At 58.9% G+C, this 19,079-nt stretch overlaps 5 protein-coding genes across 5 annotated transcripts; all 5 read right to left on the reverse strand.

Moving 5' to 3' along the window:
- Window positions 1–635: 635 nt before the first annotated feature.
- LDBPK_150140 (hypothetical protein, conserved) lies at window positions 636–1,283 on the reverse strand (the record flags this gene model as incomplete). Its single annotated transcript, XM_003859491.1, has 1 exon — window positions 636–1,283. The coding sequence occupies one exon, from the start codon at window positions 1,281–1,283 to the stop codon at window positions 636–638; it is 648 nt and encodes a 215-aa protein (XP_003859539.1).
- Window positions 1,284–5,898: 4,615 nt separating this feature from the next.
- LDBPK_150150 (hypothetical protein, unknown function) lies at window positions 5,899–6,447 on the reverse strand (the record flags this gene model as incomplete). The annotated part of the gene is made up of 1 exon (XM_003859492.1): window positions 5,899–6,447. One exon carries the CDS (start codon window positions 6,445–6,447, stop codon window positions 5,899–5,901), a length of 549 nt encoding a protein of 182 aa, XP_003859540.1.
- A 2,034-nt stretch (window positions 6,448–8,481) lies between these two features.
- On the reverse strand, window positions 8,482–11,001 carry LDBPK_150160 (hypothetical protein, conserved; the record flags this gene model as incomplete). Its single annotated transcript, XM_003859493.1, has 1 exon — window positions 8,482–11,001. The coding sequence occupies one exon, from the start codon at window positions 10,999–11,001 to the stop codon at window positions 8,482–8,484; it is 2,520 nt and encodes an 839-aa protein (XP_003859541.1).
- A 2,763-nt stretch (window positions 11,002–13,764) lies between these two features.
- Window positions 13,765–14,979, reverse strand: LDBPK_150170 (protein phosphatase 2C, putative; the record flags this gene model as incomplete). The annotated part of the gene is made up of 1 exon (XM_003859494.1): window positions 13,765–14,979. One exon carries the CDS (start codon window positions 14,977–14,979, stop codon window positions 13,765–13,767), a length of 1,215 nt encoding a protein of 404 aa, XP_003859542.1.
- Window positions 14,980–16,390: 1,411 nt separating this feature from the next.
- LDBPK_150180 (serine/threonine-protein kinase, putative) lies at window positions 16,391–18,628 on the reverse strand (the record flags this gene model as incomplete). The annotated part of the gene is made up of 1 exon (XM_003859495.1): window positions 16,391–18,628. One exon carries the CDS (start codon window positions 18,626–18,628, stop codon window positions 16,391–16,393), a length of 2,238 nt encoding a protein of 745 aa, XP_003859543.1.
- Window positions 18,629–19,079: the final 451 nt, after the last annotated feature.

Consider the following 19,079-nt stretch of genomic DNA (forward strand, 5'->3'; position numbering starts at 1 on the left):
GTTGCTATACTCTCAAGCTCACTCACTTCCACAGTCACTATAGGTGCTGCTGCTTCTTCGCTAATACATCTTTTTCATCCCCATCCCTCACACCTCTCTCACACCCGCCTTCCGTCGTCTGTGCAGAAGCACGGGTTTAGGGGCGCGTATTTAGAGGGGAAGAGAAGAGGCATGCCGTAGCAGGGCGAGAGACATCTTGCAGCGTAAGCGGAGGATGAGGGAGAGAGAGAGAGAGAGACAACGCACACACACGAAGTAGAGGAGCGAAACGAAGGCAGAAAAGGAGACGGATGAGCCGGCGGGAGGGGAGGGTTGGCGGACGCGGGGGGGGGGAGAGCTCATCCGTCGTAGCGACGAATACAAAGCGCCCCATCCCACCCGACGTCACATGCGCACGCATCCTGAGCGAGAGGGAGGAAGGGAGAGCGCGAGGCTCACCCGCTCAGGCACGCGCGTGCACACGAAGATGAGCACACGCACACACACACAGACACCCCACACACGTAAGCCGAAACAAGCACGCACGAGACGCTGATATTTCACTGCCTCGGTATTTGCTGCGACACCGCACGGTTTGTAGTGCTTGCCTCATCCTTACCGGGACGTAACACGTGGAAATCAGCGGCCGCCCGCCCTTATGCGCACTGCGCAATGCGCCCCGCCATACCGTAAGGGTTGTGCCGGTACTTGGATGGCTGGCCCTGGCTGCACGTAGCCGAGAAACGGCAGTCGCAGTACTGGTTGTCGTGCGCGTTGCTCGGAGCGCAAAGGCTGACGTGCGGCGACTCGTTACTGCGCATGTGGTACACCGGCTGCTGTGCCAGCTGCGTCGGGTAGCGGTACTCGGCGCGGCCGTACTCGCTGTAGCAGGGTTCGTATGGTGTCGCGCTGTACGGGGACTGGTACATCTCGCTACGCGTGTTGTGCTTCGGCAGGGATACCATAACGGTTCGACGGCGCGGGCGCACCGCTGGCGACGTCGGGGTCGCCGGCTCGGAAGGCGCCAGTGACTCGGACGTGGCGCTGCCGGTAACGGAGTTGCTGGACGGCGTATGGGACTCCGCCACGGCGACCTCCTTCTGCGCGTGTAAGCCGTCGAGGCGCTGCAGACCAGTAGCCTTGAGCAGCTCCACGTTCTTCGACTCGGTCTGCAGCTCGTGCTCGCCGTGTGCGAAGGCGCAGCGGCCGGCGTACGGGCACTCCTCGCCCTTGCAGAAGAACTGGCACAGGCTCGTCTTATACTTGGACGGCTTCACCTCAGCATGCTTGTTGGCCTTCGGCATCCTTTCCGTGCGAAAAAGAGGGCGTGTGTGTGTGTGGGTAGGTGGGTGGGTGGGTGGGTCTGCTGGCGCAGAATCCAACAAGAGAGAGGGAAGGGAGAACACCTGTCTAGTCTGAGGAGGTACAGGTGCGCGTGTCTGTCTGCGACCTCGTCAGCCCGAAAACGGAGCTCAGTTGTGTGTGTATATATATATATATGTGTGTGTGTGTGTTTATATATATGTGGAACCGATGGCACACACACACGCAAACGGCTTTGATTTAAAACAAAAGAGAAACAGAAAAAGGAAAGATGTGTGAGTGACAAGAGAAAAGGGAGGAGATCGCTGAAGGGGGCGCTAAGCAGCTGAGGCGGGACGTGTGGGTGGGTGTGGCAGGGGGAGGCGTGGCGAGTTGAAAAGGAGAGCGAAAAAGTAGGAAATCGTAGTGAGCATGTATGTGTGGGTCTGTCTACGTGCGCGCGGACTCAGTCCGAGGAGTTAGCGGAGTCCGGCATCGAAGGAGGAGAAAGCAACAGGGATGTGGCGACGCCGACGCCTGGTGTGCGAAAACGACGTCAGCAGCGGGGCGACTGCAGGCTGCTGCGAGAAAGACGTGAAGCAGCACGTTCATTCCCGCAACCACCAGATACTGCACCGTGTCCCGCCTTCGTCTGGCTTCTACCACTGAGCGCTGTCGCATCGACAGCGTGCACGGTAAGCCTCTGCACCGGTGAAGGAGGAAACAATACAAAGCAGGGCCCCATGTGGAGAGCGCACCCTCTCCTCCAGTTCATCCTTTCGCTCTGCGGCCGCTTTCTTCGATTTGTGTTTTGTTAATTCGCGTCTAAGTCGCATGTTTTCGCGAGAGAAGTCTTCTCCTGGAAGCGCATCGCCTGGTAGCTGAGGAGACAGCAGCGCAGCATCAGCCCAACTGTTAACCTCCATCTCGCTCACTCACACACGCAGATACGCGTATTCACTTATGTAAAGGCAAAGCATGAGTGAGCGTTACGTATGTGTGTGTGTGTGTGTGCGGGAGAGGGGGACATGATGTGTGAGGGTCTGAGCAGCCCATCCGTGTAGGGGGACGTCGTAAGGCGAGCGGAAGCGCCGCACGTGTCAAACTTTCTTTCCCGTCTTTTCTCTCCCTTCGCTTGCAAAGACGCCACCGCATATGTCTTTTGCTGGCGACGTCTGTCGTGTGTGTGCATGCCCAAAACAAGAACCCTCTCCCGTGTTCGCTGGCCCGTTGCCACACCTCCAAGGCGTGCGCACACCCCCACAGCGCGACAACGTATTGAAGCTGCAGAGCTACAGTAAGATGGTGGCGCCAGGCGGGCTGCGCGGCAAGGCTCTGGCAAAGAATGGAAAAATGGGAAAAGAAAGGGGGAGGCCAAGAAGCGAGGCGCAGCTGAAATCACGGAGAAACAGAAGGCCGGGAGAGAGGGACGTGCAGGCGAACACACACGCACAGAGAGACAGACACGTCAGCGTACATCTCACTCTCAGTGAGGGGGAAGGGAGGGGGGCAACGCACGCGTGGCTTCGTGCGCGTTAGGGTTCTTCTGTCCTCTGGACGGCATCCTTTCGCCTTCATCCTTTGCTGCGTCGTTGTCTACTCTACCGATGCGTGAGAACGGCCTCGGCAACGCGCAATGAAAAAGTAAAAGAGAGACGCACACTCACGCACACACGCGCATCAAGGAGGTGAGGAGTGGGATGGGGGTGGCGTAGATATGGCCTAAAACTGCAACAGAACAGGAGAGGCACACGAGAAGACTCGCGACGAACACGCAGGTAAAGTGAAAGCGCCACAAGCGACGATGCGCACAGGTTTCTTGGACGAAAGAGCAGGGAAAACCAGACGAAACGAAAAGGCAACACACACACGCACGCACACACGAACACACACAACGAGGGAGGAGGTGGTGGGGATGTGGATGGAGGGAGGGAGAAGGCAAAAAATGGCGAAGAAAGAAAGAGCAAAGATGCACATGCATTTAAAGACGAAAAGACGGTCTCAGAGAAAAGAGGGAGGGAGGGGGTGCAGGAATGTGTGCGTGCGACTGCTCTCCACAGCGCCGTCGCTGAGGGTATGCGTATGCGCCGTTGAGGTGCTGGAGTTCATCTTTCCTTGCCCTTCGTGTTTGTTGAACTCGGAGAATGGGGGGAGAAGGAAAGAAGCGGTGGGGAAGGTGAGCGCTGTGTCACGTCTTCCCCCTGCAGCTTCTTCAATCCCAGTGAGCACATTTTTTCAAAGCTGTCGTTGATGAGAAGTGGCGCGGTGCTGGTAGGGACGGTCTGCGTGCTCATATGCGTTCTCGCTGCCCTCCCCCCCCCCCGCCATCCTCTCCTCCCCTATCCTTATCACCTCTCTATTCTATTCTCTTTATCATGGCCCGCCAGCCAGACAATCCCCGCACGCTGCGTGAAGCTCACGAAAGAAGGACTTCTGCGCACCAGCGCGAGATGCACGAAGAAACTCGAGAAAGACGAAGCGGGAAAAGGCGAGCGAACAAGAGGATCCCTCGGTTATCGGAGAGAGCGCCTCATCCGTCCACCACGCGCAAACGCGCCGACACGGCCTTTAGAGGAGCCAACTCCTAAGAGAAGTGACGAAAAGAGAGACGGGAAAAAAGAAAAACGAGAGTACAGCGGTCTGCGTGTTTCGGTGCGTGTGTGTGTGTGGGGGGGGGGGGGGGGGGCAGTTGGTTGGCTAGTTTTATGCCTTTGCATTCGCTTTTTTTCCTTTTTTCAGGCTTCTACAAGACACATGGCGGGGAAGGGGAGGCATAAACGCCTGAAGCGTTTCGTGTCCGTCGGCTTGCCTTGTCCGCCTTTCGCACCCCGCGTGCTTAGTAGAAGGGCAAATACAAGCATGTGCTTGCGGGTATGTCGCTGATCCACGCACGTCGCCAACAAGAGACACGCGTTCACAATGAGCCCGGAGATGGACGCAACACTACTGCGGCGTCGCTGTCGTCCGCGCGGCGTCGATGCACACGCGGCGGCTTTGGCAAAGAGAAGAAAAAAAACGCACAAGAGAATGGCACAGCGGTAGAGCAGCAAACTCGGCCGGCTCTTCTCCGTCTCTGCCCTCTCTCTCCACTCCACATCTCCTCCCACCTCCCGCCCCCTCTCTCCTTCTTTTTTGGCCTCTTGCCCATTCCACCGTTACTCTAACACACTATTCGGCAGATGCGGCAGGGCGGAAGCTGTTATCAGATGATGGGGGTGTAGGAGCATCTGCCTGGATGCATGTCTGCGACTGTGAGGACCAAGGTGCTTACACGTGTACACATGCACACCGTGTACGAAGTCATTAGTGTTAGCCCGTCGATCATCGCATAAGAGCATGTGCGCATGCTTCTCTGAGTGTGTGCTCAGTATGTAAGTGCGTACGTGAGCACGAGAGTCCCCATCGGCATTGAAACTCCTTTTTCTACGTATCTCCACCGCGGATGATGCGGGTGGAAGCGGACACAGCGGAGGAAGGACGGAAAGGCGGGGGGAGGGAGGGGATGCGCCGAGGCAGCAAGCAAAAACGTGCGCCATGCGCCCGCACGCAAAGACAGACTGACTGCCATATTATTGTCACACACGCAGACATGCACAACTCAGATGTCAACGGGAAATGCAACGAAGAACACGCACACATACACGCACGTACCTAAACATAGGATAGAAGCACGCATACATGCTTGTGGGCAATGAACGTGAGGAGGCAGATTTAGAGAAGGGCATTGCCTGCGTGTGTGTGGGAAGGGAGGCGGAGGAGAGGAGGAACGGGGATAGGCAGGGCGACTGTGTGTCGTGAGCATCAGTGCGTGTGCGCTTGTATGTTCACATGCGTGTGGACGATCTGCGCCATCGCCTTTCGTCTTCTGCCCTTTCGCCACCGTCGCGGGCGCGAACGCCAGTACACCAGAGGTGCCGCATCACCTCACATCCTGCTGTCTGTCCATCCCTACCTCTCCCCACCTCCCTGCCTCGTCAGACGTGCATGCACGCATGCCTACACTGAGGTGCGCGCCACAATGAACACAAACGAACGAATAAGAAGAACAGAAAAGGAGAAGGTGAAGCGAGGAGGCGGACAAAGAATCCGTAGCGGGCAAGCGCGGGCACCTTACGCACGCACACGCGTCCCTGCAATGTCCTCGCTGCACCGCAGTGCCAACGGCACATTTGCCGCGCAGACACACGCCTGCGTGAGGATGTTGGCATGTCTCTGTTAGTCAGGCATCATCATCTTCCGCTCGCTGATGTTCGCTCTAAGAGCGTCGATGCACGCGCGTGCGGTAGTAAGGTCGAGTACGTGGAAGGGGGAAGCGTAACTCAGCCACACAGGCACGCAAGCAGACGCATCACATCGAGCGCACCAGAGACGCAGACACCTCGCCTGTACCCGTTACCGGCGCAAGGCGAGTCTTTTGTTTTTCGTTGTCTCTGGTGCTGTGGTAGGGCACACAGAGAGGGCAAAAGAGCGAGACAGACAGAGAGAGACGCCGTCCTGGCAGTCGGCGCGCGTGCGCCTACGCATATATACACGCGCCTCTCTTGCGCGCCGTGCATCGCACTGCCTCAAGAGACGGGTACCACGCAACACCATGAAGCAGACACGCTGTTGTGCTGCTTAACATCGGCACCCCGTCGTTGTCGTGCTCGCGGACGCCATGGACATCGTCGTCAGCGATATCACCGGTACAGGCGTCGCGACCTTCACAGGGTTGGGGCACAGCGAGATGTACATCGGCTCACCAAACGAAGACATCGTTGCGGTGGACGAGGTGTGCGCAGCGTCGACGGCATCCGCCTCGGAGCCGCTGGTGGCCAGACCATGCGTCAGAGGAGGCAGAGCGCCTGCGGCATTGCGTGTCAGCAGGGGTGGGAGAAAGAACTGCCCGCATATGCAGTGGGCATCGTCGAGGCAGTAGCACCGACGCGGGCGGTCGGCGGCCGCCTTCAACGGCGCGCCTCGCAGCGAGTGACGAATGTCAGACTCCAGCCACTCCCCCTCGCTCTTCTCCGATATGTTGGAAGAGACGTGCTGCTCTGTGTTGCTGCCGTCCGTGGAGGGCAGCCCCGCATCCAAGAACTCCAGGAATGAGTGAAGCTTCAGCGGCACATCGGAGAAGTCCTCGCAGTCCTCCTCGACGATGTAGTGACACGTTGCGAACGCCATGTCGCCAGCGCAGAGAGGGAGGAGCGAGAGAGAGCGCTGCCGAGGCCACAGAGGTGGCTGGCACAGCGGGGCGGGGAGGGCAGAAGGAAGACCGAAAAGAGTCCGGAGAGACGCGCAGGCGGAAGAAGAGTGCGACAAATATGAGAACGAGCAAGCGAAGCGGCAACGCACTGATGAGAGAAAAAGCAGCGGATGGCAGCAGAGGTGCCCGGAAAGTGGTGGTGGTGCGGCGGCTGCCGGTCCACGCATGTATTCCCTTTGCGCCGACGTGGACGTACGTGTATATGCTTGTGCACGTCGTGCTGCAGTCGACCCGCACGCTGTCTGTCTCTCTCGCGCGTTGCTGACACAGTGAGAGAAGGAAGGAGGGGCTCGCTGTGTGGGTCCGCCTCTGCGTTGGCGTGCCCTGTCGAGAGGAGGAGACAACAGGTATGGTTGCTGGAGCAAGGAAGATATGGTAGCGCGTGTGTGAGTTCGGACTGGTGCGTGGGGAGGGCGCGCTTGTGCGCGTGTCGTTGAAGAAGTGAAGGCGGAGACAGAGAGAGACGTAGAGGGCGAGTGGTGCATGAGTGGGGAGAGAGAAGCAGAGAGAGCCTCAGGAGACATGGGTGCACATCTTTGAGCGCATATGTGCCCAACAGAATTCCTTATCTGCCTCTACGCTTGTATGCGCGCGAGCGTCGCCTCGCTCCGCGACAGCTGTGAGCGCGTGGATTTCCTTTTCGTTTTGTGCATGCGTGTGGGGCAGTCGTGAAGTCAACAGAGGCGTAGACTGGATTACCGTTCATTCAGCGGCCACTGCCATCATGGCGACCTTTTATGCGCCGCGATCATCATCACTGACATCGATTACGCGAGCTGGAACTAGGGCAGTAGTTCAGTGGGCTAAAGCAGCAGCAAGCGACAGGGAGAGCAATGTCACCGTACGAAGCTGGAGGCGATGAAAACAGTATAGGGCACTTTCTCTTCAAGAGACGCTTCTGTGATGTAGACAGAGAGAGGCCGACAAGCACACGCATACAGGGATGAGTAGGAGGCGAGGAAAGGGGCTGAGGTGGAATAGTTGCATGCACGCACGCACACGCACGCACACGCACACACACACACACACACACACACACCTATACACACACCCGCATAGATGCACGCATACACATACATGTACGCTCATCCACCATCCAACAAACGAAAAGAAGTGAGAAAAGGCACTCAACAGCAACACCGGAGAAGGAAAAGAAATGGTTTGAAGGGCGAAGATGCCGAAGCACACAAACCTAGAACATAGGTCGAGGGGTGGGGACTCGTGCACTGGTGCTGCCACAACGTCAGAAACAACAAGCGCAGCAACTATACCAGAGCACCGGCTGTGTAACGGACACGCGGAGGAGAGCGAGAGAGGAGAGAGCGCGCGAAGCGGCAGCCGTACACTGACACGTATGCGTCTACACGTGCATGCAAGTGTGCGGTCACGTCTGCAAGGCAGACCAAGGTGTGGGCGTGGACGGAGATGTCAGAGCCAGGCGCAGGCAAGGAAATCGAGCGATTGAAAAGGAGAGCAGCGGCGCCGTTCCGTGTGAGCAATCCAGCACTCTGCCTCTCACCTCCTCGCCACTCTCGCCCCAACGCCTCCACACTACGGCTCACACTCGCAGTAAGCAGCCGCCATCGGGCTCACAGTCCGCCTCCCGCCTCCTGCGTTCTCTGAGATTGAGAGTACGGAGAAAAGGCATGGAAGTACAAATATGAGCTGCTCAGCGCATCCAGCTGCCGTTGCTGTGAGCTCCGTTAGTGGCGGGCAGTCTTGTTGCATGCGGGCGTGTGAACGTCTGTGTCGGTATGGATGTGCGCAGGCGCGCACGCATCAGTCACCGTCTATGCAAAAGGTGCAATGGACGCGCCAGCCGGCCACACCGCTCTTTTCGTGCTCTCCTTGTTATTTTTGTTGCTCACACCCATCGCTGTCCACCGCAGCGTTGGAGGTGCAGCACTGCACAGTATGGCACGGAACGGCACATGCCCACACGCACGCAGGCCCTAGATGCAATATTCCGCTTCTTCCTCGGTCACTTCCTCCAGCACGGAGCGCTTCTTGCGACCAGGGACGAAGCGCACATCGATGCCGAGGCTGCCGTCGCAGCAAGGCGTGTTGAGGCTATCCTGGGATCGACCGAGCGCCGGCACGGCCTTTACAGTCGTAGCGGGCCACTTCTCCTCGCTCTGGGGCAGCGCAACACTACCTGTCGTCGTCGCAGCAGCCGCAGCAGCTTGCCCACGACGCCTGCCTGGGGTCACCGCCACAGCCGCTCCTGAGCCACCAGAGGGAATGTACACAAATGTATTCTTCTCAGCGCAGTAGAGCAGCACCGCGCCGGAGTCCGCCTCTGCCGCGCACGAGCTCTTGAACTGGTTCTTCGTGACGGGAGCGCGGCGCTGCGGTTGCGAAGGCTTGCCACCCGCCGCCCGTGACACCTGGCACACCGCGGCGATCGGTCTGCGCTTCGCCTCCGTCGCTGACGACCCCGGCGCTGGCAAGGACGCGTTGGCCTCGGTGCTCTCTATTCCCATGTCCACGAGGACTGGATTGCTGTTCAGTGCAGCCATAACTGAGCGGCCGCTCTGCAGGTGGTAAGTTTCAGCTACCGTTTCCAAGTTCTTCGCCGCAGCGAGTGTCGCCCCAGGAGTGGAGGCGGTGGTTTTCTCAGCCGTCGCTACGGCCGCAGCGGCGGTGGTCGGCGTATCGTCGGCATTAGCCGGCGCCGTCTCGGGCGCCATGCCATCCTCGCGAGCTGTCTGCAGCCAGCGCTCCACCGCGCCTGTCCAGTCAAAGTCTCCTCCCACGAAGTCGTCCTCATTACTGCTAGCGCTGCACTGGCGCATGAGCCGGTCAAGGGGGATGGTTGTGTACGAAGAGCCACCGATGCCGAGGCCTGACAAGATGGCATTATAGTCCCCTGAACTGCTGCCGTGTTCTTCAGTAGACGAAGTGTTAGCGCCGGAGCGGCTGGCCAGGGACGAGGTAAGGGGGTTCATGGTCCCCTCCGCCGGGCCCCACAGGCTGTCGCCCATCACCTTGCTGCTGCGGCTGCCGCTGCCGCTCTGGCCATGGCTCGTACTGCTCAGTGGGAGTTGCTCGACAGTCACCGGCGCCGGCGTCGCTGCCACGAAGTCCGGCGGAGGAAACTGCGCTGCAGCCGCGCTGTTGCTGGCCGTCGTCGTCGGCGTGGGATGCGGGCTACGAAGGCCGCTGTCGCTACTGCCTGGCATCGACGCCGTTGAGTGGCGTGGTGAGGAAGCTGCGGCAACACCGCCAAAGGCCGCGAAGCTCTGAGGGTCTGAGTGTGGGTAGCTCATGACGGTGCTCGGCACCATGCAGACACCCGAGCCTGAAGGGTGGGGAACCACAATCAGGCGAGGCTGCGCCGGCTGCTCAACGCTAGGGTTCGGTTGACTGTTGCTCGCCAGTTCCGGAGAGGAGTTAAGGAGTGCACCGGCTGCGGCCATGAGGTTGTAGAGGTACTGCGGCGTGGCCACGTCATCCGGCGCCGTCCCCGATGCGTTGATTGGGTGTCGGCCGGTGCTGTGTGCCATGGTATTGCTACTCACCACGTGTCGCGTAGGCTGACGCAGGCGGTGCTTCGCATCATCGCTCGGCAGCGCATCGGCAGCGGCGACGTCGTTGGTCCGTCTTGTCACACTTAGCGGCGCAGAGGAGCTTGACGCGGTCGCCAGTGGCGGCGGTGGTGGTGGTGGTAGCTGCATGGCATGTTGCAAGGTCGGGTACGACGTAGAGCCGTGCATTACAGGGGCCGCATTGAGGGCGTGCTGATTATTATTGATGGCGGAGAACGGATGGTGGCCCATCGCAGGGATGTAATAGGGCATCCCCGGCATCACCGCCGGCATGCCCGCGTACGCGAGGCCGCCGAAGTCACCGGAAAGGCCAAATGAAGGAGGCGTCGGTTGCGGGAGCGGCGGTGGGGGAGCAGTGAGGCCAAACGTGGTCGACGGCATTGCCCCGTGCCCCGGCAGAGGCGGCGGGGGTAGCTGCTGACGGCGATTCGGCAAGGCGCGCCCTCGAGTGGTGGGAGCGTCTCCTCTGGCTGCGCTGCCGCTGCCGCTGCCGCTGCCACCGGGGCCGCCGCCAGGAAAGCCGTGAGCGCTTCCAGTTGATGCCGAAGACGAATCCAAACTTCCTTTCTTTGTCTTCCACTTCGCTCCTGCGATGGCGGGCGTGGAAGCAGATGGTTCGTGCTGCAGCTGCTGTGCTGGTGCATCGTTGTGCTGCCCATCTCCCGAAGCGGCTCTCGTATCAAAGTGCTCCGAGTGGGGCGATTCGGATGTCAACAACGTGGCCGCCGCAGCCGTCACTGCCTCTCCCGTCGCCGCTTCCGGCAGTGGGGCCGTGTCTTTCGGCTCCGGCCGCAGCTCATCCTCTCCGTGGGCGAAGGCGCACTTCTCACCGAACGGGCAGCCCTCCTCGCTGCGAAAGAACGTGCACATGGAGGTCTTATACTTGGAGGGCTTCACGATGTCGTGCCGTCGGTTCTTGGTCATTGTGTCTGGCTGTGGTTGTGTGGAGTAGAAGACAGACAGACAGAGACAAGGAGTGGAATGCAGGTGATGAGCAATTCAAAAGGCCTATGCCCTCCCTCCCCCTTTCCGCCCACACACACGCACACGAATCCAATCCACTCCAATAACCACACACACACACACAATATATATATATATATATATATATACCGCTATTACGTATATAGATGTAAATCAAGAGAGAGAGAGAGCCCCGCTATAAATGCCCGTGTAGAGAAATAGACGTGGATGTGAGCTCACGAGAGAGTGAGAGAAGAGACGACGCGAGGCACCGCACACGCGCAAAGCAGTGAAACCACAGAGAGAAGGACGGGGGAGGGGGAGGGGCGAGGAAAGGCGGCAAAGAGAACGGCGCGCTCGGGCACAGACACCCCGACCTTCCACCAAGACAAGGCAGCCCACGTATGTGAGCGTCGACGGGCACAGATACACCGGGAATCTACGGGCCAGAGTCCACAGCAACGGCGAGGAAGGGCAGCCGAGAAGTCCAAGAACGCTCCGGCAGGAGAGCGAAGAGAAGAGCACAGAAGAAACAGGAAAAAGCAAGAGAGACAGGAGGGAGGCGGGGGACTTCCGACTTGCGCCGCCACCAGCCGCGTGCAATGAGGAGAACAACGGAAGCAAGCCACTGGATGCCGCGTCTCGGTGCGAGATCGTGGCACTCGGTCGGTCGGTCTCTCTCCACCAAGAGAACACAAGCGAAAATAAAGAGAGACGCGAGAACGTAATACAGACGAAGTAGAGGAGGTGGCGCATGTACGTGTGTGTACGTATGTGTAGGCTCCGTACACGGGCAATATGCCCACACGCACACGACAGACAGACAGACGGCGAGCAGCGCACCGGCACAGCACGCAAAGAGAGGGAAGAGGATAGCGCAAGAGTGTCTTCAACGAGAATGAGAAGATGTCGAGCGCTCAATGCGAATCAGCATAGGCGCACAGTCTGGATTCCCTCAGGCGCTTCAGGTTGCAACGCTTCCTGCGCAAGTATTTAGGCGGCTCACAGTGAATACGTAGATATGTGTACACGTATGGCTTCCGTCCTTCCACTCAGCCAAGTGGCACCTTGCTCAAGGTTCCGCTAGTCCGCACCGTCCGTGCTGCTGCGGATGTCAAATCTGTCAGTGTCTCCGCCACCGCTGCTCTCTTCTGTCTGATATGTCTCCCCGTTCCCGTCTCTCACCTAATACAACGCAGAAACTGTCCCACCAAGGTTGGAGAAAGGGGCCACTGATGGGGTGTATAGATGGGAGCGCGCGTGCGTGTGTTCGTGTGCGAGAGTGCAGTTGGAGGTTGAGAAGGTGAGAGGAAGCAATGAGACACGAGTAGAAAGACGGCTCGCGTAAGATGAAGAATGCAGTGGGAGCGCGCACGCACATACCTGCTCATGGTAGGGGGGAATAGCGCGACCGCTGAGCCTGTCAACTCCCTCCCTGGGGAGTCACCTGAGCGATGTGTGTGTGTGTTTGTGTAAAGTGGGTTGAGTCGCTAAGCGCCGGTGACAACACATGAAAAGAGATTTTTACACTTGCAAGCAAATCCTCCCTCCTCCCACCCCTTGCCGCTAATCCAGCTTGTCTGCTGTCCAAGCGTGCGAACCCACACTGAGTCACGCTCAGCGGCGGTGATTAGCGTCAGTCGTCAAGCTATGCATGGAGATGAGGGAAGAAAATCCCTCTCTTGCGCGCTCTCGATGCCCAGCGGGAACGGGTTACAAGTCGGCGCAAGGCTTCACTTTTACTTGTGCTCCTAATTGTGTACACTGTGTCGGTTCTGGTACTCGTATGTCTGAATGTGTCGATACTCGCTCAGCCGTCCGGGTGTTCTGGACTCCCTCGTTCTCCCTCTTCTCCATGGGAGGGAGAGAGAGAGCGTGATGAAGAACATTGGTTCTGTTGCCTCCACGTTGATACGCCAGCTCCCGGCATGGTAGCCCGGTACAGCTTGGGTACTGCAGAGAGGTAAGAAGGGGCAGGGTAAGGCTCTGAAGCAGGCCTGTGAGGAGCTCCTTCGGTGCACACAAACTCGCACACACATGAAAAAGGAAGACAAACATAGACGCAGGCGCGCGCCACAAAAACACACGCACGCGCACAGACGGAAACAGACACAGGCAGCGAGCGAGGAGGGGAACATAATAGAAGGAAAGGAAAGAGAGAGGCGAGTGGAGTATTAACGCATTGGGAAGCGGGGGAGGGAAAGTGAGCACGGCGAGGAGGTGGTGGAAGCGCCTCGTCTCGCTTCTTTTCTCTCTCCGACGCGGTGCTTGCCATAGAAAATAGAAACGAATTCTTCACCGCAGCAAGCACGCATGCACAGCAATACCATCGGAAATAAAAAGGGAATTAGCACAAGAGCACGCCAGCATACACAGAACGGCAGTCCACCGAGAATGAACGGCGAACATCATGATCAAGACCAGCAAGGTGTTCCCACTAGAAGCACTCCAACAGGAAGAAAGTGCCGCACAAAGAGAGAGACGTAGACGTGCACGCCTCCGCACACATGCGTCCGTGCACGTTCTCTCTCCATTTTTCTACACATGCACACACACACACACACACACACACACACACATGCACATGCACATGCACACAAAAACAAGAGAGCGACACGAAAACATTTTTACTTTGACCGTTTCGCCTGTGGCTGCGTTTTTTTGTTTCCTTTTTACGTTGTGTACAGAGACTTCTACCAGGGTTTGCAGGCTCGCTCCCGCGGCTCACTTGAGATCCACGATCATGATGGTCATATTGTCGGTGCCCTCCGCCACGGCCGGGCCGCCCTCCGGCGAGCTCGGCGCGAGGCATCGGTTGCACACATCCTTGCAGATGTCGATGTTCGGCAGGCCTTTCGCTTTCTTGTCGTTAATGAACTCGATGAGCTCCTCGCTGCTCAGCACATCGAAGATGCCGTCGCAGGCGATGGCCACGTACGAGTCGCCGGCGCTCCGCTTTGTTGTGATCACGCCGGGCACCGGCACCACAAGCTGCTGCGCTACCTCCCGCTTGGTGTCCCCCTTGTACACAAAATCGCCCATGGCGCGGCTCATGGCCAGCTGTCCGTTCACGCGGTTGTCCTGCACAAATCCGCCGGCCGCCTCGATGCGCTCCTTTTCGGCCGCCACGTCCGGTTTGTGGTCGTGCGACAGGGCAAAGGCGCCGCCGTTGCGGCACAGCACCGCACGCGAGTCGCCGACCCACGCGCACGTAATCTCCTCAGGGGACACGTACACGGTGACAGCCGTGCAGCCAGAGCCGCCCTCGCCGAGCGCGCCCTTGAGCTGCCTATCGACGTCAAGGAAGGCCTTCTCAAAGTCGATGGTGTGGTGATGATTGCCCGCCGGCGTCGCGTACTTCTCCACGGTACTGGAGAAGATCTGGCTGCACAGGTTGGCGCTCTGCACGCCGGAATGGCCGTCGAAGACGCCGAAGTAGCCCTCCTTGCTATCCGCGCCGCCAGACAGGAACTTTACATTTACCAGGTGCGCGTCCTCCATCTGTGCACGCCAGCCCTGCATGTCACCAACCGCGACGTCAAAGTTGGGGTTACCGGTGTGCGTCTCGCTATGGAAGTCCGTCATGGGCTTACTACCGAAGGGACGCTGCGCGGTAAGGAGCTCCGCCAGCAGCTGCTGCAGCTGCATACTCTTCTGGCGGTTGATTAGCGCATTCTCCAGCTCGTTAGTCGAGCGCTGCTTCGCCAAGTCGGCGTGCTTCTTGCGCTGGCCTTCGCGAGCCCTCCCCTCCTTGACCATCCTCTCCGTCCGCTCCATGCCAATGTGCCGCGTCGTCTTCGAGAGCTCAGACAGGAACTTCTCGAAATCATCGTCCTCCACCTGCTTCTTCATCTTGACAACGATGCCCTTGTTGCCATTTCCGTGCTTGCTGCCGTTGCCATTGGAACTGCTATTCTTTCGCTTCACGGGCATTTTCATTACTACCCGCTTTTCCTTGAGATCTGTGTGTGTGTGTGTGTGTGTGTGTGTGGTGGGTTTGTCGCGTGCGTGAACGTCTTTTTTGATACCCGTCTATTAGTGGAGACGGTAACAAGGAAGAATCGAGCTGGACATGCTAGGTGGGGTTGGGGGGGGGGGGTGGAGCGGTGCGTGTGTCGAGGAGAAGGGAGAGCAGCAAAAACTTTGAGCGCGTTGACGGTCAAGATGAAGACAGACACACGGACATGAAGGCGGAATGAATGAGCGAGGCGGAGTCCTTCGTTTGTGTGTGTCCGTGCGCGTCGAAGGCCACATTCAACAGCCCCGAGGCACGCTCGCATTGAACCTTGGACAGGGTTCGTTATGTAAAAGGGCACACTCCGTAGACGCAGTCGCCCTCCATCCATCTCTCCCCCCCTCTTCCGCATTCCTTCAGGTGCGGCGGAAGCACAGGTGAAGCAACATCGAAAGAGAATGGAGGGAAAGGAGAGTCTTACAGGCCTTGAAGGAGAGGCTCCACGGTGGCAGGTGGTGGGGTGCGCGCATGTACACAGAAAGAACGAGAAGAATCGAGGCACAAAGTGGTGCGGCGATGAGAGCACAAGCGGCAGAGACGCAAGCGCCGCGTCTACCACCCCTCTTGACTGTCTCTGCCATTGCTCGTTTGGGCGCGCGACGCACCCACGTGAGGTAGCGAATCCATCACGCAGAGATAGAGATGTGGAGAGAGGGAAGGAGGGAGGGGAGGGGAGGGGAAGACAACGGCGTTCACGAGAGAGACAAGAGAGAGGAAATGAGAGGCAGGCCATCGTCTATAAGCGAAAAAGGCAAAACATGCACACGCAGCGATACATATACGCATATACACACGCACCAGCTCACCCACTTTGGGGACACAACAACGACAACACCTGTGCGGAAGAGAGAGGGGGGCGCCGTTCGAACACAGAACAAAAAACAGACAGAGGAGAACGAGAAGGCAGACATCTACACACATGCGCACACCGGATACCACGCAAGGCAGCAGAGCAACCGAACGCTGAGGGAAGTCCCCGACCCCACCCCACCCCACCTCACACCCCCACACAACAACACCACGGGGCACAGACAGAAACAGACAGGAGAACGAGAAACGGGGAGGGACCAACCACACAAGCGACGCCATCATCACGGTGTATTAAGTGCGACAAAAGACAGACGGACAGAGGTGAGAGATTACACAGGCAGATGCACAACGAGCAGGTCGACAAGCACGCACGCAAACAAGGGGTGGAGGGAGGGAGGCAGAAGATAGTAATAGGTATTACGAAAACAAAGGGGGAGAGGCCGAGACGTGTAGGCTGTATGGTGTTATTTCCTTTCGTTCCTCTTTCCACGGGGGAGGGGAGTAGTCGCCGCCTGCCTCCCATCTCTATTCGGCTGGAGGAAGAGCAGATGCGCGGCTGCGCTCTGTGGAGGTGAGCATTTTTGTTGTTGTGGCATTAATGTTCTTCGGCGACTGCGGCTGCGGTTTGCTGTTCTGAGAGCATTGAGTGTGTTGCTGTTTCTGTGGGGGTTGCGGGGCGGATATCGGCTGAGCAACTTCACGATCCTTCTGTTGCTGAAGGTCTGATGTGTACAGGGGCCTCAGAAAAGGATGCTGCAGCGCATCGCGGCAGCTCATCCGCTCCTCCGGTTGATATCGTAAAAAGCGCGAGATGAAGTCGTGGAACTCGCGGTACGCCTTTTCGTCGTGGCCGGGAGTGTTGAGGCGCCGGCCCCGCGGCCCGCCGGTGGTGACGCCGATGACGCTCTCGAGCGTGCGCCGCTCCGGAATGGGCTCCTTCAGCTGGAATCCAGACGTGGCGTTGCCGTAGTAGAACCGATTTGCCTTGGGCGACCCCGCCACCATTCCCGCCGGTATCGGCCCGAGAGTGGCTTCGATCTTTGCCAGCTGCGCCGCCTCCGTGCGGCCGTCAAACAAAGGGACGCCGGTGTGCATCTCCACCAGCACGCACGCCAGCGACCAGCGATCGATCGGCGTGCCGTAATCGAGAAACAGTATCACCTCTGGGCTTCGGTAGAAGCGGCTTTGGATGTAGCGATGGAAACGCTTGGCAGTGTAGCAGGCGGAGCCAAAGTCGATCAGGCGGATGCCGCTTCTGTTTTGATTGCGCAGCAGTATGTTCTCCGGCTTCAGGTCACAGTGGATTATCGGGTGCGGCTTCTGCAACTCAAGCTGCAGCAGCGTGTGCGTCAGCTGGTAGGCGAACTTGCGCACCAGGTCCAGACTCACCCCGTTGAACCGGGTGCACTTGATGAGCTGGTACAGGTTGAAGCTCAGCAGCTCAAACACCAGTACAAGGTGGCCCTGCCACTCAAACACCTTCAACAGTCGCACCACGAGGTGGTTCAGTGCTGGGTTCTCGTTGAGGCGCAACAGGATGTCAAGCTCCAGCTTCGCCTGGCTCCGAAAGCTCGAGCCGCGACGCGTGATCTTCATCGCCACTGCCTCGGACCGCTTCTGGTCAAAGCCGCGGATGACGGTGCCGAAACTGCCCTTGCCCAACACCTCCTGTGCAATGTACCGCTGGAAGATCACCTCCCCTGGTAGGAACAAATAGTGGCCATCCTTGTCATCGTAGCCGCTGTTGTACTTCGGTCCCGGGGACTCGAGGCGCCGCTGCGCGCAGTACCGCGCGTTCACCATCTTGTACAAGCCCAGAAGGTGCACGCTGAGGGCGATGGCTGGGCGGGCGTAGGGATCAGCCCCGTCCGAGGTACTCGCGCCTGCGCCGTTGGTACCACCCTCCTTTGCGACAGCACCCGAGGAAAATGTAGCCGCTGCCGCCGCCGCGGTGCTAGACGTGGTGGGGTGGGATAGGGGCAGCTGTGGGTGCGACGGTGGCCGCGTGGTGCCAGCTGCCGTGGACGCCGCTGGCTCGGGATGAGATGGCAGCCTGCCGTTACTAAAACCCGTTCTGGCGTGCGTCGTTGCGGATGCCAGAGGGTGGTTCTTGGCAGCGGTGGTGGTGCTCGCGTCTTTGGGAGGTGCAGCCGTCGGCGCCGGCGGCCCAGTCGAGTGGGAAGACGCAGAAGATGGCGCACCTGCCTCTCCGGTGGCGTGCACATGGTTGAGTCGGCCCTCAGCTGACGCCGACACGGCTGGATGGCCGCAGCCATTTGCGCCCGTGGACGCCATTGGTGCAGCTGGCCGCGCTGCCGGATCTGCATGCACGGCAGGGGGGTTATGCGTCAAGGACGCTGGCTGGCCTTCGCCCGCGGTGCGGGGGGACAGGTGAGACGATGAAAGGCGAGTCCGGGCTGCAGTCGAGGCTGAGTTGGGGGAGCTGGTGCTGCTACTTGTTGTGGGGGCGGGCGCCGCGTTCACCGCTCCCGTCTCTCGCGACTCCGCGGTGAGCTCCCCAGCGGCGCTCGGCTCCGAGTAGCCGCCATGAACGGCATCAGAGGAGTGCCAGTGGACGCCTATGTGGGCCGCGTTACCGTAGTGGAGGTAGTGGCGGTGGCTGCTATCCACTTGCGTGGGCTCTGCCTCCACCTCATACGGCGCATGGGTCTCCCCCTCCAGCGCCGCGCACCTGGCGCGGTGGTGATGCACCAACCGCTCCGGGCTCGCCCGCGACAACGTCACCTTCGAAGAGTCAGCCATTGCTGATCTCCCCCCTTCGCGGTCAGAGCGAGGGAGAAACGGAGCAGCGGATGCAGAGATGCTGAGGGAGGAAGAGAAAGACGACGAGAGAGGCAAACAGCAATAAGTAGCGAAAGGGAGTACGGAGTAGCGACACGCACGCAGGCCAGCATGACTCGACTCGCCAGAGCCCTGCACAAAACAAAGCGAAACGAAAGAGAAATGGCGACGGAATTCGGTGTCCTAGACCGAGATGCACACACACGCACACACGTTCTCTACTCCTCGATCTTCTTTTGTTTTTTCCGTTCGCTTGTGCTGACTTCGAAACACGTCCGTACACCCGCACGCACAGAGAGAGAGAGACTATCAATGACGCTTGCACGGCGTTGCACCGTGGACTTTGCTGCCGCTTTCTCCGCCACAGTGTGTGTGTGTGTGTGTGTGTGTGTGTGTGTGCCTGTGTATTCGT

This window comes from Leishmania donovani, chromosome 15, assembly GCF_000227135.1.
Source record: "Leishmania donovani BPK282A1 complete genome, chromosome 15".
Classification (NCBI taxonomy): Eukaryota; Euglenozoa; class Kinetoplastea; order Trypanosomatida; family Trypanosomatidae; genus Leishmania; species Leishmania donovani.